Source organism: Drosophila gunungcola, chromosome 3R, assembly GCF_025200985.1.
Source record: "Drosophila gunungcola strain Sukarami chromosome 3R, Dgunungcola_SK_2, whole genome shotgun sequence".
Lineage (NCBI taxonomy): Eukaryota > Metazoa > Arthropoda > Insecta > Diptera > Drosophilidae > Drosophila > Drosophila gunungcola.
In genome coordinates this window covers 2,422,569-2,450,322 of record NC_069139.1, presented here as the reverse complement: position 1 = coordinate 2,450,322, position 27,754 = coordinate 2,422,569, and the positions used below count along the sequence as shown (strand labels likewise).

Below are 27,754 nucleotides of genomic sequence, written 5' to 3'. Positions count from 1 at the left end.
ATACTGTCAATATATTTTATTTTAAACAAAAATATAACGAGGTCAACAGATTTATCGCACCTCAATCAAAGTACGAAAGTAACTTGGGGTTATGATTTTTTTTATCACTTAATCATTGCTATTAATTGATGCTATTTATCTAAATATTGCACTTGTGGCACTATTTCTGCTCAAACATTTTACTTTTAAAACCAAAATATATGTTTAAAACGCTTTAATCTTGAAGTAAGCCCAATTTATCCAATCTTGCCAGCATTATTTTCACATCTTTAATATAACCCTCAGCAAATGAGCAACTCCTGCGCTTTTCCTCATTCTGAAGTAGATCTCCAAAGTTAACAGACTTATCCCTCAGGGCCCACATCAAAGGCAGAAAAGTGCTTATGAGAAAAAATTCTGACGGGATCAAATGTAATATTAAAGTTGACATTAAAATATTTATATTCATAACAAAGAACTCACCAAAGTATTTGTGCTGATGCAGGCGCTCCAAAATTCCTGATTGCGTAGGCATTTCACCCTTATAGCCGACTTTTTTTAAAACATCCTCCAAAACAAAAAAGTAATACTTGATAAGGTCATCGCAGTGCTTCCAACGATGCTCCGCCTCCATAAGCATATATATCGAATACACCAGATCGATTGTCAGAGGAAAAAGATGACTGATTTGAAAGTCGAGCAGCATACAGTCTTCAAAAAATCCTGGATTTTTGTACTTGAACATAATATTTCGAAGGTGCAAGTCTCCGTGACAAAGTACCCTGTATTGGTCAACTTTTGGGTTGTTGCGAAATTCCTTCCACTCTGTCACAAGTCGCTCCAGAAAATCCCCCTTCATGCTTTCAAAATATGACTTGTACTTTTTAAGTTCCGGCTCATTGTTCAAAAGTTCGACGAAAAAGTGCATACCAGTTTTCATAAAGGGTTCTGTCAAGATATGTGGCATCTCGAAAAGTCCGTATGTGTAGGGCTCTAAAAAATCTGGTTGCTTAAAAGTATAATTTTGTTAAAAATGAAGTTTAGTCATTATTTGCATTGTTATTTCTAAAACACAGACTTTTTGGAAGAAAATTGTGTGGAACATATGAATCATAATTTTGAGAAATATGCAATTTATTTTAGGTACTATGTTTTTTGGCCAGCCTCTATAATTAAAATCATTTCTAGTTTGTTTTTTCATCTGTTTTTTATTACAATTAATATTTTATACCTTCTTATCTTAGACTTACCTCTTCCTGTACTTTTAAGCTGGCTGCATGCCACTTGGCCAGTTTGAAGTAGACACGGTGTATCTCGTCCAGGGCGCCGTCCCGATCCCTGAGCACAAAATAATCCATCTCCACGAGATCCTCGAAGATCAGCACCTGATGCGGTGCCAGACTGTGATATATGCAGTTCACATAAAGCTTGGTGCCATCACCCGCTTGGCGCAGAATCCTTTCGAATTCAGGCAGCACCTTTGTGTACAGGCCCGTTTCCGTTTCGAAAATAGGCGATCCTCCGATCAACTCCTTCTTGTGACCCTCCGCTTCGGGCATTGTTTTTATGATCAGCGACTTTTCGAAGTCACCCTTCCGATTGTAGTACTTTACCTTTGCCCGAAACATAATGCTGGCATAGTGATCTCCCTTGGCACTTGCCGGGGAAAAGGTCAAATCGATTACCTTCAGTACGGTTTCCATCTCATCAGATTTTAAAACACCTTCTATGAACTCTGAGTTCAGCCAATCTGGTGGAACCAATTCGTCTTCGTTGAACTGACTTTGATCCGTATTCCCTGACATTATGTTTAGCAACTTTTATTTCGACTTTCAGAAAAGAGCGTACTAAACAAAACTCAATTTCACTGTCACTTAAATTGGCTTTTGGAGAGAATTTCGATTTAGAATGCAATACTGTGTGGGCTTTGAAAAGCTTTTCACCTAAGACAAAGAAAAGCTTTTAATTGTATTTTGAAATACTTTAATGTAAGCTCTCTCAGTTTGGACATAAGAAGAGTAACGAGAGAAAAATATTATAACAACGATCATTATACAGCAAATAATGCTCCTACATCAAGAGTATACTCTTAAGAAAATAATAATTTTACAGATAACAGATGCTACTACACTGAGAGTATACATGTTACTCAAGGGAAACGCATTAATTTTTAAAATAACAATGAGAGCATAGATGTACTCTTAAGAAACATATTAATTTAGCAGATAACAGATGCTCCTACATTAAGATTATACATGTACTCTTAACAAACGTATTCATTTTTCAGATAACAGAAAACAACGCTTGAAAAAAAAACAAAACATTCAAATAAATCTGTAATTCATTAATTAAATTTAATGAATCTTTCACAACAAGTCATTTATTCTTTAATATTTTTAGCAGTAACCAATATTCCGTTTATACTATCTTTTTAATTTGCCTAGTAATACCATTAATGGGTTACAGATCTTCAAAATATCCGGATTTTTCAAATCTGGCCAGCATTACTTTGGTTTCCTCAACAGTTTCTTTTAGTTGATAAACTTTGTTACGAGTTTCTTCGTTGTAGATCAGTTCCTCTAGGTCCATGGAATAGACTCTTAGACCCACGGCCATCGGGAATATGGTGCTTAGCAACAGGAACTCTAAAAAGATAATGTTTATTAATAGATCCTAAAACTCCTTCCAGATTTGAGCTTACCGTAATATCTATGGCGTTTCATTTCCGACCAAAATCCAGAAAGAGTGGGCATTTCTCCCTGATAACCAATCTTCTTGAGCGTTTCCACGACGGTTGAAAAGTAGTAATTCAGCAGAGTCTCCAACTCATCGGATCGCTGTTCTGGCCCCATCAACATGTAAATGGAATACATCAGATCAACGGCCATGGGAACCACAATGCAGCCTTGGAAATCAAGCAGCATGCAATCCTCAAGTCTTCCAGTTTCCTTATTGTGTTTGAACATCATATTTCGGGAGTGGTAATCGCCATGGCAGAGAACGTATAATCCTGGCTGGGGATTGTTTTTATACCCCAGCATAATTTCCCTCATTCTATCTTTAAAGTGAAGTCTGATCTTTTCGAAGTGCGGCTGGTATTTTGTCAGCTCAGGAATGCGGCCCAACAGTTCCAAAAAGGGACCCATTCCGCCGTTCAAAATGGGACCGTCCACAAAAGCAGGTATATCGTACATGCTGTGCCTAAAGTCCTTCAGGAAATCGGGTCGCTAAGTAAAGAAAAGGTTATTAAAATTAAAGAATTAAAATAATTAGAATTAAATTCCTATTTACCTCCATTATCATCTTCATGCTATTTGCATGGATTTTAGCCAGCTTTGAGTAGGCACTACAAATTTCCTCCTGAGTGAGCCATCGATTGCGCACCACTAGGTATCCCATCTCCACGAGGTCTTCAAAGATTATAATCTGTCTTGGTCTTAGACTGTGGTAGATGCAGTCCACGTACAGCTTGGACTCGTCACCCACTTCCCGCAGAATCCTCTCACACTCCGGCAGGACCTTACTATACATTCCAATCTCAGTTTTGAATATAGGCGAATTTTCAAACATATCCTTTTTGTTACCCTCTTCCACCGGCATTGTTTTGATGATCAGCGATTTGGAAAAGTTTCCATTCTGGATGGTATATTCCACCCTTGCACGAAACATAATGCTGGCATAGTGGTCACCTTTAGGACTTGCGGGGGTAAAAGCCAAATTGGTGACCTTAAGGCTTGGTTCCTTTTCGTAATCACTTAGAACTTTAGTTATAAACTGCTCATTTAGCCACTCTGGCGTATTCAACTCTTCGGCATGGAAACTACCCTCGGCCATGATGTCGCACTTATGGTTCTACTTCTTAGACTGCTTTCTAAGTTTGATGGTACGTCCCATATAAACTAGATTTATGAAAGCTTTTTGTATAAAGCTTTTGTGGAATTATTATCGATTGAGTTTGGCTCTTAAGACACCTGACAACAAAATGCTCTCTTGACTTGTTCGTTTTTGTTTTTTGCTTTAAAGCTTTTAAAGACCTTTAAAATATATATAGTTTGTTTACAATTGTATAAAGCTTTGCCGATCTTGACTTTTATTTTAATTACAATTATTGTTGGGTCACGCTGGCTAATTATCAAGTTGGGAGTCAACACTTTAAAAGCCTGAAAAGCGCTTAACGAACGTTACCAAGTCAGTTGAAAGTTAAACATGGAAAGAGAACACCTCGGGTACAGAATGGCGGAGTCAAAAAAATCTATAGTTAATCCAAATTTTGCAGAAAGATGATCCGGAATACGAGAAAATTTTAAACTTTAAACCAGTGGCAGCTATTCCGCCGTGCGAAAACTTCACATCCGTAATGCTGCGGATTCACTTTGATCTTCAAATGAAAGGTAAAATAAATACATTTAGTAGTCAAAATATGAAAAAAAGCCGAAATCGTTTTAAATAAAAAACAACCTATATCGATAACTATAGTAAATCAATAAAAAAGCTATAAAATAGTTTTCGAGTAAGAGAATAAAGATTTATGCCCACTCATTCAATGAATTGCAGGCTCTTTTTAAATGAGTTTCTCGAAATATTGTATTTTTTTTTAAATCTCTCTCATAGGAGACTATCAACAGTGACAAAAAACAATTAGTAAGTGCATTTTTTAATTTCTTTATCCACAGATGGCAGCTCCAAACACAAGATTTATATTTTCAAGACAATGTTGGCGGAGGAACGTAGTGGCAAGGAGGGCCGTGAGGGCGGCATCTTTGACAAGGAGCTTATGATGTACCAGACTTACCTGCCCGCCTACGAGGAGCTCTACAGATCCGCCGGAGCGGAGGTTCAGCTGGCTCCCAAGTGCCTGCTTACGGATCAGCGTGAGAACGGAATCCATTTTGTGTTCGAAGATCTGGGTGTGAAGAAGTTCAAGAACGCATCCAGGGCCTAGACCTTTTGCACATGAAGAGATCCCTTCGAAAACTGGCAGAATTTCATGCCGCTGCAGCTGTATACGCCGAACAAAAAAAACCATACCCCTCGGAATTCGAGGAGGGATTTAGTCCTCTCACAAATCCATGGCTGGTTGGGGCTTGGAAGTTATTTTCTACCTTTTATTTGCATTTTCTAATATTTTGTTTCCTCAGCCCACCGTTGAACAGTGTTCAAAAATGTGTGAAAGGAAACGGATCCTTCGGCCTTCAACACACTCACGCATGGTGACTTTTGGTCACCAGTAATCTGATGTGCAACTATCTAGCCAACGGCGAAATCGATGAGGTCATCATGGTTGACTTCCAGCTGTGCAAATGGGGCAGACCTGCCCAGGATTTGCTATTTTTCATCACCCTGTCTGCCTATCAAGCTCAAGGGGTTCGGTAACTTCGTAAGGATCTATTGGGAACGTTTAGTGGAATGCCTAAAGCTACCAGAAACCTCTGCCCAAGTTGCGTGATTTGCAGACATCCTTGTACCACGATACAAATACTATCTACGGTAAGTTCCCAAATCAGAAACCTATTAAGTGCTAAGCCCGTTTAACTTTTTCTTAAAAACCTCTAGCTTTTATTGCCATTTTCAACCATTTGCCTGTGACAAATTTCGGCTGCGCATCTTCACAAATCCAAGTTTTTGCCACCTTATGAAGGAATTCTATCCATTTTTGTACAATCGGGGAATCTTTAATTTTAGTGACTACGAAGAGGAGGAGAGTTGTATAATATATAAACAGGTTCTAAGTAAAATATAAATTATTTTTGAGTATGAGAACTTATTATTTTTCAATTTTCGATCTAAGATTTATGAACTAACGCTTAACATCTGATATCTTTAATAAGATCATTCCATCATGATGACTAACTACTAAGACTAACTAATAAATTAAGACTAACAATGATTAGTTATTAAACATAATTATTAAATAGTTTTGAGTATAAATACTTGTTATCTTTTATTCTACGTTCTACGTAATTCTTAACTCATGACGTCTTAAATAAGATCAAACCATCACGATGACTAGACACAAATAAAAAAAAACATCAGCACCGTGTAATGCGGAAAGTCATTGCCGTCACAAATTATTTGGGACTAACAATGGTGAGTTTTCACAAAAATCGGTGATTATTAAATACGCAAGGCATGTGTTTACAATCTATGCTGTAGAAACAAACAAATTATCAAATCTATAATTAAATAATTTATGGTGAAATACTTGGGCAAAACCTTTGGTTATAAACGCTGGTTGGTATCAAAATCGTCTTTATATAGTTGGCAGTGCAACACAAGCAAACACTGAGTAATCAGTACGCGTGGGCTATCAACTCAATTGAAGGGTAAGGCCTACAAGCCAAATGAAAAAAATGGTTATGCCCCTTGTCAATACCCTCAAAAATTAAAAAAAAAAACTTTTTACATCGTATTCAGGTAACGAACAAACAATACTAAATGGCTGTAAGATATAGGCAGAACAATACGTGTCATATAGCTTACTTTCTTTATGGAGTAGCCCCTATAAACATTTTGATTAGTAGACAAATAGGTGTTCGACGTAAAGTGCTCTTACTAACAAGCTGTTATAATTTATGAAAGTTCACTAAAAAATATAAAATTAAAAAAAATAAAAATAACTATAAAGCTTCGTTTGTTGAGATTGAGTTGATACTTTTGATAATGAACAAGACAAACGTATAGCACTTGTAGGTCTAACCCCACCAAATGAAATTCATTCTCGATAAGGCAGCCCAGCAAAACACAAATAAAGCTCTGCTGAAAAAATTAGCAGAATTCAGTTTCAAACTATCAACTGCCGGAAGAGGTTGTGTTAGCCAAATACAAACGAGAGCAGAAAAATGACTGACAACGACGAAATCGTGAACCCCAATGAGAATCTTATTATTCCCGATTGGATCAACGAGAAATACTTTACGAGTGTGCTGGAAAAGGATGAACCAGATCATGCCAAAGTATTAAAATTTACAACAGTTGCTGCCACTAAGCCGGGCGAGAACTTCACCTCGACCATGCTGAGGTCTTATATAAAATTGGAAATGAAAGGTGAGTTTGTGATTATCAAATCAATGATTGTGAGGAGCGGCAGTACTTGCCAATGAATGGATCAAATTAACGGATAAAAATGTCAAATGTCTTATCGATACTTGTAAATTTAAATTAAATAAATTTAATTGTTGCATAATTTCGAAGTATGACCATACCCTGCTATAAATTTAAAGTGCAAGAGCACTTAAATTAAAATAAATCCTTTCCTAGTGTGCTAAATTAAAATAATTTATGGTTTTCCCATAATGATACGATCTTTAAAAATTTTTGCCACAAAAATGGTATAATAATTATAATTACATTTTTATAATTCTTTCGATCAAATAGTGTTTAACTTTTTTTAACTTAACCAATTGACATTTTTTGTTTTGTATCATAAGTTTACTTGTCTCTTGGTCACAGCAAAACAAAATTAAATAAAGGACATTAATCTGGCAGAACTTTTTTAACCCAGTTTTTTAATATTTAAAGAAAAATAATTTTCTAACATTAATTTAATATTTGTACTTCTTAGTAATGTATAAATAAATTAATTACAAAACAATTTCCGATAAAAACAAAACAATTTCCGATAATAGTTTATTTTAATTTTATTTTAAAGACCTATTTGAGCACTTCCCGAAAAGGTTTGATTCTAAAACAAGGATTTAACTGGCTTAAAAATTATTACAGAATATATTAAATAAGTTCTGATCGTTTTTCAATTTGTTTGCTGAGCTACTGGTGATAACCCCTTAGTGCATGAAATATAATGTCTTACATATTTCAGATGGAAGTGTCAAGACCAAGACTTATATCTTCAAGACGATGCTGCCCGAAGAGCGCGGAGGCAACGACATCACCGAGTTCGGGTTGTTTCCCAAGGAGGCCAAGATGTACGAAACGTACCTCCCAGCGTTCGAGGACCTCTACAAGAAGGCCGGATGGGACATTCAATTGGCGCCCAAATGCCTGCTCACTGAGGAGCGTGAGGGGAAAATCCACTTCATCTTCGAGGATCTGTGTGTGAAGCGTTTCGGGAACATTGATCGCACAAAAGGACTGGACATGGAGCATATGACTGCATCTCTGCACAAGTTGGCCGAGTACCATGCAGCCAGTGCGGTTTATGAGGAACTGCATGGTCCCTATCCCAGTGAATTCAACGAGGGATTTGTCAAGCGAGATTTGAAAAAATTCCACATTGATGGTTTCAAACAAAAAGAGAAAGCCTACAAGAAGGCAATGCTTTCGTGGGGCATGAAAGAAGCAGAGAAATACGTGAAGGAATTTGTAAGCTTATACTATTTTGAAAAGAAATTTTAGCATTCAAAAATAATATTTATTTGTTAGCCCACTGCCGATCAGTATTGGGCCCAGTGCTTGAGCACTCTGGATTTGGATCCCCTTGAATTCCATGTGCTCAACCATGGCGACTTTTGGTCCAGCAACATGATGACCACCTATCTGCCGAACGGAAGTCTCGACCAGCTCATCCTCATTGACTTTCAGTTAGTCAAATGGGGCAGTCCTGCCATGGATCTGCTCTTCTTCCTCACACTCTCGCCCGAACACGATTTGCGTATCAAGGAGTTCGACCACTTTGTAAGGATCTACTGGGAACGTCTGATCGAGTGCCTCAAGGTGTTGAAACTGAAACAGTCTTTGCCCAAACTACGCGATCTGCAAAACTCTATAAACAAGAAGCAGAATTCGTTTTACGGTGAGTTATGGTTTTTGAGTGCAAGCATTATTTAGATTTCACTAAAAACTAATATTTTTCTTGCAGCTGTCTTTAGCATTACAAATCACCTGCCCATAATTCTCTTTCCCACCGATAAAGACAGCAATCTGCACAACATAATTGCTGAAACAGAAGAGGGCGAAAATCTTAGGCTGCGTTTGGTTTCTAATCCCGCCTTTGGAAATGTTATGAAGGATCTATATCCATTTTTGTATAACAGAGGTATTTTAAACTTTGAAGATTATGACGTGTGATATTCGTTATTCTCTTAACTGGCAATAAACTTTAGACAAGTATTACGAAAACAAGTTTATCTTTGGAGAGTTGATGAAGTGTGTTGCTTATCAGTTTGGCATTGACAAGAATCAAGTTGATGGTTTTTAGTGATAAGAATGATAATTTTTAATAACCCAAGGTATGTTTTAAGAGAGGCTCATTTTATTAGTTTTAATTATGTTTATGCTTAGGTACCAACATTGTACATTGTGCGCCGAACTACGGATTAATACCATTTTTTGCCATATAGCAAATTTTTAAAGCTACTAACTTAAAAAAAACTTTTATTAAATCTTTACATCCTTAACTTAAAAAAAAATTACGCGCCATCCATAAATTGCAATAATCGATAGAAGTCAATCGATCAATGGCCTCATCTCATCTCTAATGAAAAAGCTCGCAAATTTTACTCCATTTTTTCATACGACGTACAAAGTGTTTGAATGGATAAAAAAATTTAATAGAATATGAAAAATCAACGTCAATGCGTGTCAGAATACTTGTTAAAACAAATTGTGTCCTTACTGTTTGTGTTTTCCAATTGTTCATTGTTTTGTGTATGTCTATTCTAGCTGAAAACTCACAAAAGTGCCCTTTGATCTAAAAAGTTTTAGTTTAGAATCCACACGAATTTAATAAAATTCTGCCACTCAGCGATGCATGACGACCTGACAAGCAACAATCTGCAAGAAACTCCGTTATTGCAATTTATTCTTAATATCATAGACGAAGACATCATAAGTGATCAGAAAATACAACTTAAGCAAGTGTAATAGAATCATAGACCAATTTAAAGCGGCCCATTTGGCTTAGCTATCTCCAAATTAATTGTTGAGTTTGAAGGCCAGGATATTTCACAAAAATTATTATGTTGGAAACTTGTAAGTTTGTACTCCTCAAAATTCCATAAAAAAGATTGTTATTTATTATATTCACAAAAAAAGTTCATAAAGAAAATGGCTACGAAGTTTGGGAAAATTATCTTATCTTAAATGATAAACATAACATTCAAATTTATCTTATCTTACATGATAATTAGCTTAGCTGACATGACAAACTCATCATAATGTCATTTGAATTTGAAGACAGCTGAAATCATGTCGCGCTCTGAGAAGATTGACAATCCCAACGAGAGTCTTTTTATACCAAAATGGTTGAACGAATCGAAATTTGAGTGTTTGCTGGCAAAGACCGAGCCTGATTATACGAAGATTCTTCAGTTTACTACAGTGGCCGCCGTGCCGCCTGGTGGTAATTTTACATCAATAATGATTCGTGTGTACTTGGGATTAGAAATGAATAGTGGGTACTGAAATATACATAAGTAGCAACAATTGTCCAAGCCAATTATTTACAGATGGAACTTCGAAAGGGAAAACATATGTGGTTAAAACCACTTTGGACATAGAAAAGGGTGGCAGGGCTGTGAATAAGATGCGTTACTTCCAAAAAGAGCAGCAAATGTACTCCACTTACTTGCCCGAGTTCGAGAAAATCTATTGCGAGGCTGGTAGACCTTTAAAGCTGGTGCCCAAATGCCTGGAAATCGGAGAGATGGAGGGAAATCTATATTTCATTTTTGAGGATCTTTCAGCGCAGAACTATGAGTGTGCAGATCGAAACAAAGGTGTCAATATGGAGCATATGCGTCCGTCGCTTCGAAAATTGGCTGAACTCCATGCTGCGAGTGTAATTTATAAAGATCGAAATGGACCATATCCCATTGATTTCGAGCATGGATTCGCCAAAATAGACAATATCGAGCACAGCGTTAAAAGCTTCGAAACAAAGTCTCCGGAATACAAGGCAGCCATGCAAACTTGGGGCATGGATGAGTGTTATCTCAGGAATTATGTATGAATTTCCTAGACTATTTATAGACATCTAACAATTTGTATTACAGCCCACTCCAGAGCAGTACAGAAAAATATGCCTGGAATCCCTTGAAGTGGACTCAAAGGACTTCAATGTCCTCACTCATGGCGATTTTTCGGCAAGCAATATTCTGTACAAGTACGATGAAAAGGGCAACGTAAGTGAGGCCCTTCTACTGGACTTCCAGCTCGGCAAATGGGGTAGCCCGGCCCAGGATCTGCTGATGATGATAATTATTTCAGCGGAGAAGGACTTGCGCTATAAAGAGTTTGATAATTTTGTCAGAATCTACTGGGAGTATCTTATTGACTGCTTGACCCTGCTAAAGTACGAAAAACCGTTTCCACAACTGAGAGAGATGCAATCTGCCATTTATAAGAAAAACAACACACTCTATGGTAGGTATAATATATAACTTTTATCTTTAACTGACCTTTATTTCTTCTTAGCTGTTTTTGCCGTAATGAATCACTTGCCCGGTCATTTGCTACCCAGTTCCCAGGAAAGTAATTTGCATAACCTACAATCCAAAGAAGAAATAGGCAGGAAGTACCGAGTTCGATCCTACACCAACCCTACCTTTGTAGAAATCATTAGAGAGTTGTATCCCTTCTGCTGCAACCGCGGACTCTTCAATTTCGAAGACTTTGAGTGACTGCAAGTTCATTCATCTTGCGATGCTGTTTGCATGCGACTCGATTAAATAAATTGTGTGCGAATATTGATTCTGGTTTTTTCAAGTTTTGCAAGGCGAGTATCAACGCTGCACCACAATTGAAACCGGAAGACCTTGAAACAGTTTTCCAGCTAGTCTTTCAGAATGTGCGTCTTTGAATTGGGGAAAAGTCTTGATCTGATATTTTTATTACACGCTAACTTCGAATACATCTTCAGACCGCTTACATATATTTATGCATATTATACTATAAGATAATACAAAAATTTAGTGTCTGCTTATCATGTACTCAACTTATCTACATCAACAAACTGATAAAAGGTACTAAGCAACACAAAAGTAAAATAACCTTCAGTTCATAAAACACAAAGGAATATTTTTGAGGCAAGTCAAAAAATGGTGATGAAGATCTAAAAATTAGAGATTCATAGAAAGCTTGTAGATCTCTCAAAAAAATTGTTATCTAAATTAATATTTGGTTACATTACCCTAATTTAATTGTAATAAATACTAAAGCTGCTAGGTTATCTTCACTGACCTATTTATGTACTATAAATACCAGGCTTTGCAAATAATGATAATTCATGAGTTTTTGAATCAAAAAATTAATCGCAAAAATCGCCATAGGAAAAAAAAGAAAAATACCAATTACAGTGGTATTCTTTGCAAACCTTTCAATTTCCTTCAAGAATTATTTTCGTTGCCTAAAAATATTTTTTATTTTAAAAAAAAAATAATAATTTTTTAATAATTTTTTGTAAGCTGACAATAATTACAATGTATATGTGCTGTTTTATACCGTCCGGTATAAAGTCGTTGAGAGTAATTGAGATTTGAGAGTATTTCACTTGACAGGCGTAAGAGCTTTTCGACCTGTCTGGTTATCAGGTTATTATTCCCATCACAACACCGCTGATAAGCAAACCCGGCGCCTACTACTTGCTTGACCGCTCCGGGTGATACTGCATTCGCGGGCAAAGCTCCAACAATTATCACCCACCTGTCCAAAGGGAGAGTCTTTTGGCAGACGATGCTCAGTGTCCGAGTTGTCGAGTTGACGAACCAGTTAGACGGGCGATTGGCATTGCTTTCGGGGCGTTTAAAAGTGCGCACCTCACCCACCTCGACTGCGTGCAGTAGTTTAAAAATAACATCGCGGGGCCTAATACAAGCGAAAACATTCTCGATAAGGAAAGGCGAGGCGAAACAGTTGCGCCGCAAACTTCGGACCGGGAACAACGCATAGCCGTAGTGAGCTCATTCCGGCGGAAGCCCTCCCCACAACAACACCACGAAATGCCCGATAACAGCAACAAGTTCTGCGCCTCCAACGATGTCCGCATTCCGGCCTGGATCAACGAGGCCTACTTTAAGAGGCTGCTCAAACGGGAATTTCGCGAATTTCGGCGCATCCTGAACCTCTCGATTATTCCAGCCACTCCGCCCGGAGAGACCTACACTTCACTTCTGATGCGCATTGTCATTGACATCGAGATGAAAGGTAAGAGAAAGGGGATGGGCATCTACTGTTTTGAATAACAAACTAGTTTCAGGGGTACAGATACCTTAAAACATTTAAAATGTAAGTGCCTATTACCCATACGCATTGTTGTCAAAATACTAGATTCATGTGAGAGCAGAATTCAGATCTTAAAACAGAAAACATATGTTGACCATGTTTTATGTACACAAAATAAAATCAAGACGTTTTGTACCCTGATTATTAATAACAACAATTACCCTTCGACAGATGGATTCTCACAGCAAAAGTCGTACATAGTAAAGACCATGCTGGACGATGCCCGGGGAAATGGTGGCTTTGTGAACACCCTCAATATATTTCCCAAGGAGAAGATGATGTACGATACGATCATACCGCAGTTGGAACTTCTCTACGAGCAGGCTGGATTGAGTGTGAAATTCGCACCCAAGTGCCACTGGTCGGAGGAAATTAATGGACGGATATGCATGGTCCAGGAGGATCTGCAAACGAAGAAATATAGGAACATCAGCCGCCTCAAAGGCTTTGACCTGGCTCAAATGCAACGGGTGCTAGAGAAGTTGGCCGAATTCCATGCTGCGAGTGCTGTTTGGCGTCAACGGAATGGAGACTTTTCGGAGGAGTTTCAACGAATCTACCTGCCAGCCAACTACAATCGATCCAAATCGTATCAGGCAAGGATACAGAGTTATAAGACAGCCATGGCCAGTTGGGGTCTGCAAGATCACGAGCACTACGTGAGTCGCATCGTAAGTATCACAGTTTAAAACTAAACAAGTTTTTAAAATCACTTAAAAGCCGCCCTAAAAGTGTTTTCAAGCTCCAGTTTATAAACATATTTTTATCCACTCTATCCAAAGCCTACGGCCGATCAATTTGTGCAAGCCTATGCCCGCTGCTACAGCACCAACCCGCATGAGTTCAAAGTTCTTAATCACGGCGATTTCTGGTCCAGTAACATAATGTTGAACTACACTCAATCTGGAGATATCAACCAAGTTCGTTTTGTGGATTTCCAGCTGTGCAAATGGGGCAGTCCAGCCCAGGATTTATGGAACTTTATTATTTGTTCCGCCAGACATAGCATAAGGATCCAGAATTTTGACTTTTTTGTGAGAATTTATCATACACATCTGGTGCACTGTTTGAAAATTCTGAAGTATAACGAGAGAATGCCAATGCTTAGAGAACTGCATATGAGTATGATCAAATATGGCTTTTGGGGTGAGTTAGGATCACTGTTTCAAAGAAAATTCCTCTTAATCTAAACTATTTGCTTTAGGTTACTTTACGACCTTCACTCATTTGGTGTTTATTCTGCTACCCGTGGACACGGAGGCCAGTTTGGTTAAACTTACGCAGCCGGGAGAGGAAGGAGATCAATTCCGATCCAAGGTCTACACAAATCCCCTGTACGTACGAGCTGCCCTCAGTATATTCCCCTTCCTCTACAGGCGTGGTATTCTAGACTTTTAAAACTTTTCTACCTACCTATATAAGGACTGTTATATCCTAAAGAATTTAAACCCTTTAAAACTAGATGTTTCGGACAATAATTAATAACAATTCCGCAATGTTTAAGGTTTTTTAGAAACTTTTAGACCAATTTTGACTAAGTTACAATAAAATATATGTTCGATCTTTTATATATAAACAAACACTTAAAATACAAAGCCAGTATTTTCGTTTTCTCAAGTCATCTTAGACTTATCTTTTGCTTAACTGCGTCAAATTATTTTTAAGAAAATAAGCCAAATAGGAATAGTTTGTTTGATTGTCATTTCTTATCACATCTAACCAAAAGGAAACCTACTTTATCATACATTTCTGTTACTTATCATACTTTTTAAGCAATATAGCTAGTATAGAAAAATCGGCGTTACCAAACGGAGTTGATTAGTAATATAAAATAAAAAAGAAAGATTTGGATTCAACTGTTGACTTATTTAAAAACTTACGACACATCTTCTTTGACTGTTCAATTTACTTTTGTTAATATTAAGATCAAATATACCAAGTGATTGTCAAGTCATGGAAGCTGATCACAACAGGTGCCTCGGATCAGATCACGTTTTATTTATCACCTATTTACAGTAAAGTATCTACAAAAATACAACTTAAATATCTTTTTAAAAAGTTGAGTTATCTATAAATTTACTTTTTAAAAAACTTACAACAGAAAAACTATACCATTTCCTCTAATTAAGTTTCCGTAATGCATTTTCGCTGAAAATATTAAGAAACCACACCCACACTTACTTTTCTTATCAGCCAACAACACCCACAAAATTCGTTCCACAATTATCCACAAACTGGATTCGATGCCATATGGCTTGGCACTTGGCCCACATATACAAAAGGGTGGTCCAAATTTTTATGATATTGTTAAGATCAATCTTCAATTTAAGTTCATATTATATCATTACAATTCGTTGCATTGTATACTTAGTTTATCACTTAAACGTAATGTTTCCTTTGATCGAAAAATTATATAAAATTTACATTAGGTGTGGTATGAGTAATTTTTATGAAAACTTAAAAACTTAAAACAAAATTGATAACATTTAAATAAATGGATTTTTTACCAAAATCAATCACACCAAACGGTGAGACTACATTATTTTGGACCACCCTAATATAAAATATATATGTATACACAAATCAGCTGATAAGCCAGCGTAAAGCTGACAACAGAGAGAGCTTTATGAAAGCTCCATCTTTCTCCCAGCCGTCACATGTTTCCATTCGCCACATTCTTGATTCGATAGCCCCCAACGTAAGTTGGTTTTTCTCATTCCACTTGGTCAGCTGACTTGAAAAAAATAGAAATAAAATGGGAACCGGCAGCAAGAACTACCAGGCACCGGAATGGCTCACCGTGGAGTTCCTGCAGGATGTCCTTAAAGAGCACTTCAAGGAGGAGCAGCTGGTGGTCAGTGAGTTGCTGGTGAAGAGCGCCCAAGTGGGTGACCAGGCGGCTGGATTCGCCAGCGAAATGCACCGCGCCAGTTTCAACCTTCAAAGGGGTTCCCAAGCGAAAAGCAAGTTCTCGGTGATTGTTAAGGATCATCCAAAAGGACAAACTGGGGCAGTGGCTCAGAGGAGTAAGCTCTTCAAACGCGAAATCCTGGCCTACAAAGAGGTGCTGCCACGAGTCCAGGCTTTACTCAAATCAATTGGAGATGAAACGAAAATCGCCCCCACTTGTTACTACACCACGGAATCGCCGGAGCCCTTCCTCATCCTGGAGGACATGCAGCTGTCCGGATTTGAGAACTTCGAGCGGGGTCGACTCTTGAACCTCGACTACGTACTGCCCACCATAGAGAAGGTGGCCAAGTTGCATGCCTGCAGTGCCATCATCGCCCAGGAAAGTCCAGAGGTGCTGGAGTTCTTCGACGAGGCGCCCATCTCCCGGAATCCCGACCGCCGCGACTTCCTCACCTTCTTCCCCGTGAACATCCGCTGTGTGGCCGAAGAGGTGGCCCACTGGAAGGGCTACGAGGAGATCACCGAGAAGATGTTTCTGCTGGCCGAGAATGTGCTCCAGCGAGCTCTCACCATGTTCGAGTCCACTGGCAAGGAATTCCGCGTGTTCAACCTCACCGATCTGTGGATCAACAATCTGCTGTTCCACATCAACAACGAGACCAAGGAGCCGGATGATGTGGTCACCGTAAGTCCTTGATATTGTAGGTGTTTTCATAGTTATTTTATGGTATATTTTGGTTTCCAGTTGGACTACCAGTTGGCCTATGTGGGCTCCCCCACCATCGATCTTAACTACTTTCTCTACGGCTCTTTAAACGAGAATGTTCGCAAGGTCCACTTCAAGTATATCGTTCTGAAGTATCAGCGGATGCTACAGCAGACCCTGGAGAAACTTAACTACAAAGGACACATTCCCACACTCAAAGAGCTCCACATCGAAATGATCAACACCAGCCTAATGGGTGAGTCAACTCTTCTTAGTGTAATTAGAATTATTTAACACTTGCAGAGGGTAATATAATTAATATATTTATACGAATATTCTTTGAGTTACTGAAATAGATTGATATTTTTAAATAAAGATTTTATTATTATTTATTATCAAAAAATAGTAGTTTCTTAGAATATATTATTATGTAATACCTTTAAAACTATATAAGCTTTTTTGTTACTTAAACTTTCGTTTTTTGTAGGTGTGATTGGCGCTACTTGTTTAACCCCACTGATTTTCCGGGAAGGAGCTGGTTTCGAGAACCTGGAAGATCTAAACTCACGCACTGAGAGTGGCGATCGATTCCGCCGGGAAAATGTGGAAAATCCCAAGTACCGAGCGTTCCTACAGCGTACAATCAAAGAGTTCGAGCTCTCCGGATTCTTGGATATTTAATTGACAAATACGAAGAGAGAAGCAGACAGAGAGCACTTTAACATTCGAACAAAAGTATTCGGGCTTCCACATAGAGTAGACTTTAAAAGTTCCAGACACAAAATTACATGAGTATTTTCTATATGCAAATAAATTAACAAATATTGTTTCAACAATCAATTAAAAGCTCGTCAATTTATCTGCGTTGTCGGTCATCTTTTTTCGTTATTAATACAACCAATATGTACAAACCAATAAGTTCTGGCCAATGTGCATATATTTAAATAAAACTAAGAAAAAAGTTTTTTATAAATATGTATAAGTGTATCAAGTTTGGTAGAACATTTTAAGGATTAGCAAAACAATCAATTATTTACAATACTCAGACATAACATCAATACAGTGTTGTTTTTTACTTTCCTATATTTTTTTTCAGTTTTTTAAGTTTTGTTTTTTTAAATTTGGTTAAAATCGTTTTTATTTTTTGGTGGTAAGCGTCAAAGAAGTCACTTGACTGAAGACATTATGCAAGTTAAAGGTGAGATCGTCACGGCTTTTTTTACCTCGTTAAGTGGTGTCATTGCTTAATCTATTATAGCGAAAACAAGACTTTAACATACAAAATTCAAAGGTCTTTAAAATATCCAGTTTCTTCGAATTTGGGGAGAAGCTTCTTGATATCTTCAACGTATAAATCTAAGAAGTAGGCTTTCTTTCTGGTTTCGTGGTCCTGAATAATGTCGATCATTTTCAGCTGATTTGCATTAATGGCCAGCATCATTGGTAAAAAGGTGCTCATAAGAAAGAAGTCTGTATCAAAATAAAAGTTGGTGTTAGTAATTGAAAACTAGCAAATAAATAATGCCCTTACCATAGTACTTGTGTCGGTGAATTTGCTTCCACAGACCACTTTGTGTGGGCATCTCGGCCTTGTAGCCCACTTTCTTTAAAGTGTCCTCCAAAACGGAGAAATAATAGTTGATCAGATCCTTTCCGAGATCCCATCGCTGTTCCGGTTCCATTAACATATAGATGGAATATGTCAGATCGACTGTAGAGGGACACAGATTGCAGATTTGAAAATCCACGAACATGACGTCGTTGTCGCCTTTGAACATCATGTTGCGGAGATGAAAATCACCATGAGACATCACATAATATCCATCAGATTGAAAGTTTTTTCGGTACTCCTGCATCACGTCGCTCATACGCTGCAGGTAATCAATCTTTATTTTCTCAAAATGCGGTTTGTACTTGGTGAGTTCAGGAATCTTATCTAGCATGTTCAGAAAGTTTTCCATTCCAGTAGTAACCATAGGATCGGTCATTAGGGTGGGCATCTCGATCAAGCCATACCGGAACTCTTTCAGGAAATCGGGTTGCTCATTCATCACCTTCATGCTGACTGCATGCCATTTCGCTAGTTTGGAAAAGACTTTTTTTAACTCCTCTAGCGTAACCGGGCGATTTCGGATGACGGAGTAACCTTGCGGTACAAGATCCTCGAATATCATCACCTGTCGCGGTTTCAAATTGTGATAAATGCAGGGCACATATAACTTAGTATCATCCCCTGCCGCTAGCAATATCCTTTCGAATTCCGGAAGAGCTTTGGTGTAGGCTCCGATTTCGGTGGAAAACAAATGCGATTCGGCCAGCATGTCCTTCTTGTGACCTTCCTGCTCGGGCATTGTCTTGATAATAAGCGGTTTGGAGAACACTCCCTTCGATGTGGTATATTTGGCAGTGGTTCGGAACATAACGCTGGCATAGTGATCTCCCTGGGCACTCGCGGGTGTGATTTTCAGATCGGTTACTGTCAGTTCGGGAGCCTTTTCGTAGGTTCTCAGAACGTCGCCAATAAACTGAGCATTCAGCCATGACGGAGCCTCCAATTCGTCGTCATTGAATTGTTCCTTATCAGCGGTATCTGTCATCTTTTTTTCGCGGTCCCGCACAATACGACTACCCGGAATACTATACGATCTGGCTATGCTATACCTAAATGGGTCTCTCCTCCTTTTAAAGGTTTGCTAAGTGAGCTTTTTAAATCGGTTTGAAGCTTTTGAGTTGAAATTTTTCCATTTCGTGTGAAATACCCGATTATCTTATCAATTCTCTAAAAGAAGTGGCGCTAAAGTTTTAAAGAACTATTGACCATTTATCATTGGAAAAATCTGATATATAATACAAACTTTCGTGGAAAATTGCAATTTTTCATTGCAAGCATGAAAATAACATACTCCCAACCTAATGACAGTTTTTTTACTATTGGCTTTACTAAAATCTTGGGTAATGCGATTTTCTGTAAAACCAATATCAGATTACATTTCGCAATATAAATTCTCATTCTCCATTTCTCCATTTTTATAAACCTTTGAAATGCGGTTAACACAGATTTTTGGAAAATATTTTTTCTTTATTAAACTTTTTTTCTTGAATAAAAAAAGTAAACGTCTTTTGCGTAAATCTTCCAATTCTTTTTAAATTCTATTTAATTCTCAAAATACCCACAAGACAAGAGCAACGCTACCAATTGCCATTGAACTTAACCTTGCATTAGACACTTAATACCCATATACAATTGGTACTTCAAAAAAATATCTCAGATAACTCGGTTTATTGTGTAAATAGTGTAATCAATTTATAAGTGAATCAATCTTTATCTTATTTCCTATAAAAGTCTTTGAATCAATTTAAAAAGTCTAAGAATAACATGTACATGTTAAAGTAATAGGACTTCTTTCGAGCTTCAGGGTCTTGAACCGCATCATCCATTTTCAAATTATTAGATTAAAACCACAACATCATTGGAAGCAATGTGCTTATCAGAAAGAAATCTAGAATGGAATTAAGTATCCGCTGCAAATAAGACATGTTGACAAACTTACCAAAGTATTTGTTGTGTGGTATTTGGTCCCATAATTCTGTTGGGGTGGGCAGTTCTCCGTTATAACCAATCTTTTAAAACTGCGAAATAATCGTTGATCTGGTTCCTTCCCAAATCCCAGCGCTGTTCCGCCTCCATCAAAATATATATGGAGTAGGTTAGGACAACGGTAATGGGACAATAATTGCTGAACTGAAAGTCCACCAACATGACAACCTCCTGGGCTCCTGTCTTTTTGTTTTGCCTAAACATCATATTTCGGAGATGAAAATCGCCGTGGCACACAACATAGTGTCTATCATTTCGCCGATATTTGTAATATTCATGCATCTCAACCTTCAGCCGTTGCATGTAATTGACTTTTATTTTTTCAAAATTCCAGTAGTTATAAAAGGATCAGTTGTGATGGTGGGCATTTCAAATAAGCCATATTTGAACTCCTTAAGAAAATTTGGTTACAGACTGTGATAGATGCAGGGCACATACAGCTTAGTATTATCCCCTGCCTCCTGGAGGATTCTTTCAAACTCAGGCAGAACGTGACAGTACATTCCGATTTCATTTTCAAACAAATGCGACAAATGCCAACACGTCCTTCACAACCTCCTGTACCGGCATTGTTTTATTGATCAGCGGCTTGGAGAACTTCCCATTCGAGGTCGTATACGCGACACTGGTTTGAAACATAACACTAGCATAGTGATCTTCCTGGACAGTTGCCGGTGTGATTTTCAGATCGGTTACTTTCAATTCGGGGGCCTTTTCATAGGTGCTCAGAATTCCATGCTCAGAAATGAAGCGAAGATGCTTTTTATAAAAAAATATCTTTGCTTACTTTAGTTATATTAAAAAATTATTTAATCTTATCATGCCTTAAAAACTGGTTTTCATGCTGCATAAGCAAGTATTAACTCATAAGAGCTTTCTTAGTTGATTTTAAGGAACATTATTATGCTATTTAGAATTTTTCGAATTTTCAAGTTAAGGATCAAATACAACCAATGAAACTAAAAGAAAATGTAAGTTTTAAAGTATATGTACAATGCAAAGCAAATAATAAAAAATGTACAATGATTAATTTTGTAAAAACAAGATAACAACGTGATATAATTTATGCAGCCATATTTTTTCCAGTTCGATAGAGTTGTCATTAAAAATCAAAATTGATTGCAAAAACAATTCCTTTATTTATTATGTGTATTAATTAAACAGATAACAGGTTGGCTTAGTTTATTATTACAACATTTGGCATTATTAACATAATCCCAATCAGTATTGAAATTACAGACCCCTAAAGTAGCCGAGTTTTTCGAATTTGGGCAACATTTTGGTAACATCGTTTACGTAAGTATCCAGAAAGTAGGTCTTTTGGCGAGTTTCCGGGTTCTGGATTAAATCATGCATTTTAAAAGTATTTGATTTGATGGCCAGTATAACGGGAAGAAAAGTGCTTATCAAAAAGAAATCTAAGGGGGTTTGCAAAAAATATATTAGTTAAATTCGATTTTGCGGTTAGTTGGGACTTCCACTTACCATAATACTTATTTCGATGCATTTGCTCCCAGAGCTTAGCTTGGGTTGGCATATCACCTTTGTATCCGATTTTTTTGAGGGTGGCTACTAGAACTGTGAAATAATAGTTGATCAATTCCTTTCCCATTTCCCCGCGTTGTTCCGGCTCCATCAACATATATATGGAATATGTGAGGTCGACGGTAATGGGGCAAAGATTGCTGATCTGGAAATCCACCAGCATGGTATCTTCGTGAGCTCCTGTCTCCTTATTGTTCTTAAACATCATATTGCGCAAATGGAAATCACCGTGACACAGGACATAGTAAGCGTCATTTCGCCGGTTTTTGTGGTATTCCTGCATCTCAACTTCCAGCCTCTTCAAAAATGTATCTTTAATTTTTTCAAAATGAGGCTTATACTTTTTTAGTTCGGGTATTTTGTCCAGCATTTCTATGAAGCTACCCATGCCGGTGGTTATAAAGGGATCATTGTGTATAGTGGGCATATCGAATAGACCATATCTGTAGTCTTTGAGGAAGGCAGGTTGCTGTTGGTAAATGAAATATAAGAGTATAATGAAACCACCGCCTGAACTAAGCTCACCTCCTTAATAACTTTTATGCTGACTGCATGCCATTTGGCCAGCTTCGCGAAGGCGGTCTTAAGTTCCTCCTGCGAAACGGGACGATCCCGAATGACGAAGTATCCTAGAGGCACCAGGTCTTCAAAGATCATCACTTGGCGCGGCTCTAGACTGTGGTAGATGCAGGGCACAGATAGCTTAGTGGTATCCCCTGCTTCTTGAAGAATCCTCTCGAACTCAGGAAGTACCTGGCAGTACATTCCGATCTCAGTTTCAAACAAATGCGATTTGCTCAGCATGTCCTTCTTGTGACCTTCCTGCTCGGGCATTGTCTTGATAATAAGCGGTTTGGAGAACACTCCCTTCGATGTGGTATATTTGGCAGTGGTTCGAAACATAACGCTGGCATAGTGATCTCCCTGGGCACTCGCGGGCGTGATTTTCAGATCGGTTACTGTCAGTTCGGAATCCTTTTCGTAGGTTCTCAGAACGTCGCCCATAAACTGAGCATTCAGCCATGACGGAGCCTCCAATTCGTCGTCATTGAATTGTTCCTTATCAGCGGTATCTGTCATCTTTTTTTCGCGGTCCCGCACAATACGACTAACCGGAATACTATACGAACTGGCGATACTATACCTAAATGCGTCTCTCCTCATTTTAAAGGTTTGCTAAGTGAGCTTTTGAAATCGATTTGAAGCTTTTGCGTTGAAATGTTTCCATTTCGTGTGAAATACCCTATTATCTTATCAATGCTCTAAAAGTTGTGCTAAAGGATAAAGAACTATTGACAACTTATCATTGGAAAAATCTGAAATATAATACAAACTTTCGTGGAAAATTTCATTTTTTCATTGCAAGCAAGAAAATAAAATACTCTCAAATTAATGACGGTTTTTTACTATTGGCTTTACTAAAATCTTGCGTAATGCGATTTTCTGTAAAAATATCAGATTACAATTTCGCAATATAAATTAATAAGACCTAGCCAATGCGCTGTAATTCTCAAAAAATTCTTTAAAAAACTTTTGTGATTGATTTTCATTTTTATAAATCTTTGAAATGCGGTTAACACAGATTTTTGGAAAATATTCTTTCTTTATAAAACTTTTTTTGGTGAATAAAATAAAATAAAATTTTTTTGCAAAAATCTTCCAATTCTATTTAAATTCTATTTAATTCTCAAAGTACCCACAAGATAAGAAGAACGCTACCAATTGCCATTGAATTTAATCTTGCATTAGACACTTAATACCCATTTACCCATCAATTACTTTTATTTTAGGGGCTTTTTCGTAAGTGCTTAGAATCTCGCCTATAAACTGGGGTTTTAGTCATGTGGGAGCCTCCAGTTCGTCGTCGTTGAATTCTTCCGCATCTAACTTGTCACTCATTTTGTTTGTCGTTGCACAATCTCTCCGACAAGTGACTATTGTGAGTGCAATTCTAGTTGGTTATGGATCACACGATCACGGGCTTGGCCCATTTTAAGTAATAACGGTTGAGCTTAGGTAAGGCTTTGCAAAAGCCTTTTGCATTTGCAAACACCGCCTTTTTTATTGATCAGTAATTAGTTATTACCTTTAACGGCTGAACAGTATTAATTATTTAATGGAATAAATAAAATCAATGGAAATTGATTTTCGCATTAGTTAAATAAAAGAACCACTTAAGAATTTTACAACAGGTACAAAAAAACTGATAAAAAATTAAAGTTTTTTAATCACAGTATCTTTCTGATTACTAAAGTTCCTTATTATTGCCGGTATCCCAATCAAACTAATAGATCACTTGCAGAACAAACAATCTACTTCTATTATGTCATAAAATAAGGCAAAAAATGTATAATGATAAATTTAATAATATGAATATTATTATACATGTGTTATGAATAATTATGATACTTTTGATACAGTTTAAAATTGAGATTACATTATTTAACCTTTATATAATTTGTCTAATATTATTCTATGTACATTTTGGCCTATTGTGCACTTTAAAGCACAGGTGTTAAATAATATGATCCATTATTGATATACATCGAGCAATCCTTCTGCTACAAATCCGGGCAGGAGTTCCCTTAAAATCCTCTGAGAAATCGGATTCTTATAGCAGGCATTCTTGAAGTTTATGGCTCGCTGGTTGTTTTCCATTAGAGCATTGAAATCGGCATCTGCAGTCTCCACATTTCGCTGGATAGGAAACACCGAGATGGAGGTGTGGGCAGCTGGAAATTGAAGGAACAATTTTATATTTATTTAAAATGTTAGCTATAGCTACAATCCCTAAGCTTAAACTGGTTAAATAATTTAATGATGTAAAAATAATTTAGAAAATAAAGTAATTTAACAAAATATGTTCATATTTGTATGAATTTCAAAAGACATTGATTTAAAATTTGATATTTTATGTTTAAATGAAATATTATATTATTTTATAATGATATTGTGAAATAAAATAAAATATTAGATTTAAAAAAGTTCCTATTTCATTAAAATTCATTTTACTTATAGTAAGTTAAATATGCTTTGAATTTCAATTAAATTTTCAGGTATAAAAATCAATTTTGTACCAGTGAAATTATAATCATTTAGACGATATACATATGATATATATAATATATGATATGAGGTATTCAATATTTTATCAATTCTATCTACGTAAGTTCGGTTTAGATCAAATAGGGATTTTAATGGTATTATAAAATTGGTACCAACCATTATTAATTTGTTTTTCCCCAGACTATTTTACTCACCATAGAACTTCTTCTGGTGCAATTGCTGGTGGAACTGATGCAAACTGGGAACTCTATCCTGGTACTGCAGCTTCCTCAAGGTGTCCGTAAAAATTCCGAAATAGTAGGCAATCAGCTGCTCCTGATGGTTCTGATGCAGGTCAAACTCGAGGGAGGTGTTCAGGAAGTAGAAAAGATCGAGAGCTGGCGATCCCCAAGCCGTGTATTGAAAGTCAATGATAATCACATCCATGGGCTCCCCTGTTTCTTTGTCGTACTTGACCAGCACATTATTGGTCCACAGATCGCCATGAGCCAGGACATTAATGTGACCTGGGGTGATGTCAAAGATTCGCTTCCCCAGTTCCATGTAGATGGGCACCAGAGCCTCCATTTTCTCGGCACACTTCTCATATCCTGGCCATTGGGCCACACGACGAGTGGCCGCCTGGAACATGCCAACGAAGGCAGGCGCATAGTTCTCAGTGTACCGGTTGAAGAACCCTCTATCGTAACCCTCCAAACTTCCATCCTCACGCTCATTTAAAACCGCCGATGTGGCATGCATCTTGGCCAACTTTCGGAGCACCATTCGGGCTAGCTTCAGGTCCAATCCCGCCAAACGATCTGGCATCACAAAGCCACGAGCATTCAGATCCTCGAAAATCAAAGCTGAGTTATCAATATCCACGGCCATGGTCTCGGCAAAGATCTGCTCGGCATCGCCAATCTCTTGGAGCAGTGCCTTCTGTTTGGGCAGGACCTGCTCATAGATGGTCATCTCCCTATTGAAGATGTCATAGGGCTCCATGGTATTCTGGGCAAAATCATTGCCCTTGAAGGTGGACTTTACAATGTAGTGACCCAGTTGGGTCGATCCATCGCTGCGTGTAAAGTGAGCCTTCACGCGGGTCAAAACTCCACCGTAGTTTTCGCCCTTTCCCAAGGCAGGATTAACCTTAACCCAATTGATCCTGATCCTCTGATCCTTGTAGTACTTTCGCAGGGCATCCTGCAGATAGCTTTCCGTTAGCCATTCGGGGGCATCCAGAAAAATCGAACTCGTCTCAGGAGATACTGTAGATACTGTGATTTTAGGGATGGCCTCAATGGCACCAATCAGATCCGAAACCGACATTTTAAGAAGTGATCTTTCAACGGTGAGACTTGCAAGCGCAATTGTGCCCAAAACTCAGAGCACTGCCGCTTTTATGGCTAAATCTCAGACATCAGACGGCGTAAACTGTTCCCAGCTCCTAGATATAACGCTCTACCCACAGATGTGATTAATATAACCATAAAATTGCAGATTTTGTAGCTGTGAAGGTATGCAAACACATTCAGCACACCCCCAGAACCCATCCGGCAATCTGAACTAGGCTACTGCCTAATTGTTTGAGTTTGAGTTTGTCGAAGGCAAGCCAGTTAATCTTTACAGCACTTTCTGTGCGCTTAGGGATGCACAAGTGTTTGCTTAGGTAATTACCCGAGGCTCACAAACGCTAAACGACAAACGATTCCCAGCCATATCATTCCAAAAGCGAGTGATTTGTCAAAATGCTAACGTCAGACGCTGGGAAAAATCTTAGGGATATAGGGAAAATATACAATTGCTTGCATTGATAACCTTTTCTTAAAGTTCATCAGATTAAAGATATATTTAAAAACTTAAAGATCAAGTCCTTAAATTTCATTAAACTATTAAAGACACGGTATATTAAAATTATCAATTATTCATTTGAAATTTTCAATACTTTTAAAATATAAATTTCTAAATATTTATAATTTTTTTAATAAATAGGGTATATGTAAAAACTTTAAGATAAACTACTTTAAAGTTAAATCACGGCATATTTAAACCATCAAATTGTTTAAACCTTAGCCTGCTTTTATATACAGTTTTCGCTTGATCTTAAAACTTTTAAAATGTTGTTACTTAATATATAGTCTCTCAGAAAGGAAACAGTTTTAGTAACTATACTTTACGTGCCAAACTTAATAAACTTTATCTTTAACGTTTAACTGGACTGTATTTTTTAACTTAATTAACTTTGCGGGTTTAACTGATAAATTACGTTTACTTTGTCTAGGTAAATATGGGTGTTTAAACTACTTTCTCAATGAATTGGCTGGGGACAAAGATGGCAAAAATCACTCAAAACCAAAATTCAAATCATTTTTTAAAAAGTTATTATAATTCGTCTATGTAAATATTGAATGATATAATCTAATATATTTCAATTATTTTGAAGAAAAGCCTTGCCATCAAATAGCAAATAAATTTTACTAGCTTAATACGTCTCGCTAAATATTGAATCAGTTTCTAAGAAAGTCTGGGCAAACAACTTTTTTTGATGTCTTGCAAATATAAAGTAGTAGATGTTGTCACAATGCCATTTTGGTGCTATAAAAGATTTACTTGCTTACGTAAGACAATGGAAGCTCTCGAAGGGAGAATTATGATGATGAGTGGGTACCCGCGTGATAGGACGTGCACAAAAATGAAAACGGAATATGAAAATGAGGCTTAATTTTACGGATTCCGGATGATCCGCTTCATTAATGTTTGTATCTTAATGATATGGTCCAGTGGGCGTC

The 27,754-nt window shown here is 37.4% G+C and overlaps 9 protein-coding genes and 2 pseudogenes across 14 annotated transcripts; 5 read left to right on the top strand and 6 right to left on the bottom strand.

The window, feature by feature from the left end:
- Position 1: 1 nt before the first annotated feature.
- On the bottom strand, positions 2-1,885 carry LOC128258908 (uncharacterized). Of its 2 annotated transcripts, none has more exons than XM_052990910.1 (3): positions 1,230-1,885; positions 463-988; positions 2-396 (listed from the first exon to the last, which is right to left on the bottom strand). In XM_052990910.1, exons 1-3 carry the CDS (start codon positions 1,782-1,784, stop codon positions 215-217), a joined length of 1,263 nt encoding a protein of 420 aa, XP_052846870.1. In that variant the 5' UTR covers positions 1,785-1,885; the 3' UTR covers positions 2-214. The 2 variants fall into 2 exon arrangements, with proteins under 2 accessions (XP_052846870.1, XP_052846880.1); XM_052990920.1 differs by lacking the exon at positions 2-396 and having other exon boundaries at positions 721-839; positions 910-988.
- Positions 1,886-2,308: 423 nt separating this feature from the next.
- Positions 2,309-4,039, bottom strand: LOC128258939 (uncharacterized). The gene is made up of 3 exons (XM_052990972.1): positions 3,271-4,039; positions 2,681-3,206; positions 2,309-2,624 (listed from the first exon to the last, which is right to left on the bottom strand). The coding sequence occupies exons 1-3, from the start codon at positions 3,811-3,813 to the stop codon at positions 2,440-2,442; spliced, it is 1,254 nt and encodes a 417-aa protein (XP_052846932.1). The 5' UTR covers positions 3,814-4,039; the 3' UTR covers positions 2,309-2,439.
- Positions 3,815-5,826, top strand: LOC128251771 (uncharacterized; annotated as a pseudogene).
- An 871-nt stretch (positions 5,827-6,697) lies between these two features.
- Positions 6,698-9,058, top strand: LOC128258890 (uncharacterized). The gene is made up of 4 exons (XM_052990870.1): positions 6,698-7,023; positions 7,796-8,298; positions 8,359-8,728; positions 8,795-9,058. Exons 1-4 carry the CDS (start codon positions 6,819-6,821, stop codon positions 9,001-9,003), a joined length of 1,287 nt encoding a protein of 428 aa, XP_052846830.1. The 5' UTR covers positions 6,698-6,818; the 3' UTR covers positions 9,004-9,058.
- A 134-nt stretch (positions 9,059-9,192) lies between these two features.
- LOC128258830 (uncharacterized) lies at positions 9,193-11,625 on the top strand. Of its 5 annotated transcripts, none has more exons than XM_052990742.1 (5): positions 9,193-9,582; positions 10,111-10,327; positions 10,383-10,879; positions 10,929-11,298; positions 11,350-11,625. In XM_052990742.1, the coding sequence occupies exons 1-5, from the start codon at positions 9,493-9,495 to the stop codon at positions 11,553-11,555; spliced, it is 1,380 nt and encodes a 459-aa protein (XP_052846702.1). In that variant the 5' UTR covers positions 9,193-9,492; the 3' UTR covers positions 11,556-11,625. The 5 variants fall into 5 exon arrangements, with proteins under 5 accessions (XP_052846702.1, XP_052846722.1, XP_052846713.1 ...); XM_052990762.1 differs by having other exon boundaries at positions 9,193-9,906; XM_052990753.1 differs by having other exon boundaries at positions 9,193-9,906; positions 10,065-10,327.
- Positions 11,626-12,433: 808 nt separating this feature from the next.
- Positions 12,434-14,755, top strand: LOC128258905 (uncharacterized). The gene is made up of 4 exons (XM_052990897.1): positions 12,434-13,077; positions 13,327-13,826; positions 13,938-14,301; positions 14,360-14,755. The coding sequence occupies exons 1-4, from the start codon at positions 12,873-12,875 to the stop codon at positions 14,551-14,553; spliced, it is 1,263 nt and encodes a 420-aa protein (XP_052846857.1). The 5' UTR covers positions 12,434-12,872; the 3' UTR covers positions 14,554-14,755.
- Positions 14,756-15,818: 1,063 nt separating this feature from the next.
- Positions 15,819-17,632, top strand: LOC128258937 (uncharacterized). Its single transcript, XM_052990957.1, has 3 exons — positions 15,819-16,753; positions 16,814-17,030; positions 17,262-17,632. The coding sequence occupies exons 1-3, from the start codon at positions 15,911-15,913 to the stop codon at positions 17,453-17,455; spliced, it is 1,254 nt and encodes a 417-aa protein (XP_052846917.1). The 5' UTR covers positions 15,819-15,910; the 3' UTR covers positions 17,456-17,632.
- A 102-nt stretch (positions 17,633-17,734) lies between these two features.
- Positions 17,735-19,429, bottom strand: LOC128258956 (uncharacterized). Its single transcript, XM_052991009.1, has 2 exons — positions 18,306-19,429; positions 17,735-18,244 (listed from the first exon to the last, which is right to left on the bottom strand). Exons 1-2 carry the CDS (start codon positions 19,369-19,371, stop codon positions 18,060-18,062), a joined length of 1,251 nt encoding a protein of 416 aa, XP_052846969.1. The 5' UTR covers positions 19,372-19,429; the 3' UTR covers positions 17,735-18,059.
- A 696-nt stretch (positions 19,430-20,125) lies between these two features.
- On the bottom strand, positions 20,126-21,585 carry LOC128251762 (uncharacterized; annotated as a pseudogene).
- Positions 21,488-23,069, bottom strand: LOC128258847 (uncharacterized). The gene is made up of 3 exons (XM_052990795.1): positions 22,443-23,069; positions 21,858-22,386; positions 21,488-21,790 (listed from the first exon to the last, which is right to left on the bottom strand). The coding sequence occupies exons 1-3, from the start codon at positions 22,995-22,997 to the stop codon at positions 21,606-21,608; spliced, it is 1,269 nt and encodes a 422-aa protein (XP_052846755.1). The 5' UTR covers positions 22,998-23,069; the 3' UTR covers positions 21,488-21,605.
- Positions 23,070-24,308: 1,239 nt separating this feature from the next.
- On the bottom strand, positions 24,309-26,368 carry LOC128258859 (uncharacterized). Its single transcript, XM_052990821.1, has 2 exons — positions 25,178-26,368; positions 24,309-24,649 (listed from the first exon to the last, which is right to left on the bottom strand). The coding sequence occupies exons 1-2, from the start codon at positions 26,292-26,294 to the stop codon at positions 24,450-24,452; spliced, it is 1,317 nt and encodes a 438-aa protein (XP_052846781.1). The 5' UTR covers positions 26,295-26,368; the 3' UTR covers positions 24,309-24,449.
- Positions 26,369-27,754: the final 1,386 nt, after the last annotated feature.

Coding starts and splice junctions, on each gene's coding strand:
- LOC128258908 (XM_052990910.1), bottom strand. CDS start 1,784: ATGTCAGGGAATACGGATCAAAGTCAGTTCAACGAAGACGAATTGGTT. Junction 989..1,229: donor GCTTAAAAGTACAGGAAGAG/GTAAGTCTAAGA, acceptor TATACTTTTAAG/CAACCAGATTTTTTAGAGCC. Junction 397..462: donor GCATCAGCACAAATACTTTG/GTGAGTTCTTTG, acceptor TGATCCCGTCAG/AATTTTTTCTCATAAGCACT.
- LOC128258939 (XM_052990972.1), bottom strand. CDS start 3,813: ATGGCCGAGGGTAGTTTCCATGCCGAAGAGTTGAATACGCCAGAGTGG. Junction 3,207..3,270: donor GCATGAAGATGATAATGGAG/GTAAATAGGAAT, acceptor TTCTTTACTTAG/CGACCCGATTTCCTGAAGGA. Junction 2,625..2,680: donor GAAACGCCATAGATATTACG/GTAAGCTCAAAT, acceptor TTATCTTTTTAG/AGTTCCTGTTGCTAAGCACC.
- LOC128258890 (XM_052990870.1), top strand. CDS start 6,819: ATGACTGACAACGACGAAATCGTGAACCCCAATGAGAATCTTATTATT. Junction 8,299..8,358: donor AGAAATACGTGAAGGAATTT/GTAAGCTTATAC, acceptor TTTATTTGTTAG/CCCACTGCCGATCAGTATTG. Junction 8,729..8,794: donor GAAGCAGAATTCGTTTTACG/GTGAGTTATGGT, acceptor TTTTTCTTGCAG/CTGTCTTTAGCATTACAAAT.
- LOC128258830 (XM_052990742.1), top strand. CDS start 9,493: ATGAAAAATCAACGTCAATGCGTGTCAGAATACTTGTTAAAACAAATT. Junction 10,328..10,382: donor CTTGGGATTAGAAATGAATA/GTGGGTACTGAA, acceptor AATTATTTACAG/ATGGAACTTCGAAAGGGAAA. Junction 10,880..10,928: donor AGTGTTATCTCAGGAATTAT/GTATGAATTTCC, acceptor TTTGTATTACAG/CCCACTCCAGAGCAGTACAG.
- LOC128258905 (XM_052990897.1), top strand. CDS start 12,873: ATGCCCGATAACAGCAACAAGTTCTGCGCCTCCAACGATGTCCGCATT. Junction 13,827..13,937: donor AGCACTACGTGAGTCGCATC/GTAAGTATCACA, acceptor CTCTATCCAAAG/CCTACGGCCGATCAATTTGT. Junction 14,302..14,359: donor GATCAAATATGGCTTTTGGG/GTGAGTTAGGAT, acceptor TATTTGCTTTAG/GTTACTTTACGACCTTCACT.
- LOC128258937 (XM_052990957.1), top strand. CDS start 15,911: ATGGGAACCGGCAGCAAGAACTACCAGGCACCGGAATGGCTCACCGTG. Junction 16,754..16,813: donor AGCCGGATGATGTGGTCACC/GTAAGTCCTTGA, acceptor TTTGGTTTCCAG/TTGGACTACCAGTTGGCCTA. Junction 17,031..17,261: donor GATCAACACCAGCCTAATGG/GTGAGTCAACTC, acceptor CGTTTTTTGTAG/GTGTGATTGGCGCTACTTGT.
- LOC128258956 (XM_052991009.1), bottom strand. CDS start 19,371: ATGACAGATACCGCTGATAAGGAACAATTCAATGACGACGAATTGGAG. Junction 18,245..18,305: donor TCACCGACACAAGTACTATG/GTAAGGGCATTA, acceptor ATTTTGATACAG/ACTTCTTTCTTATGAGCACC.
- LOC128258847 (XM_052990795.1), bottom strand. CDS start 22,997: ATGACAGATACCGCTGATAAGGAACAATTCAATGACGACGAATTGGAG. Junction 22,387..22,442: donor GCATAAAAGTTATTAAGGAG/GTGAGCTTAGTT, acceptor ATTTACCAACAG/CAACCTGCCTTCCTCAAAGA. Junction 21,791..21,857: donor GCATCGAAATAAGTATTATG/GTAAGTGGAAGT, acceptor AAACCCCCTTAG/ATTTCTTTTTGATAAGCACT.
- LOC128258859 (XM_052990821.1), bottom strand. CDS start 26,294: ATGTCGGTTTCGGATCTGATTGGTGCCATTGAGGCCATCCCTAAAATC. Junction 24,650..25,177: donor GCACCAGAAGAAGTTCTATG/GTGAGTAAAATA, acceptor TTCAATTTCCAG/CTGCCCACACCTCCATCTCG.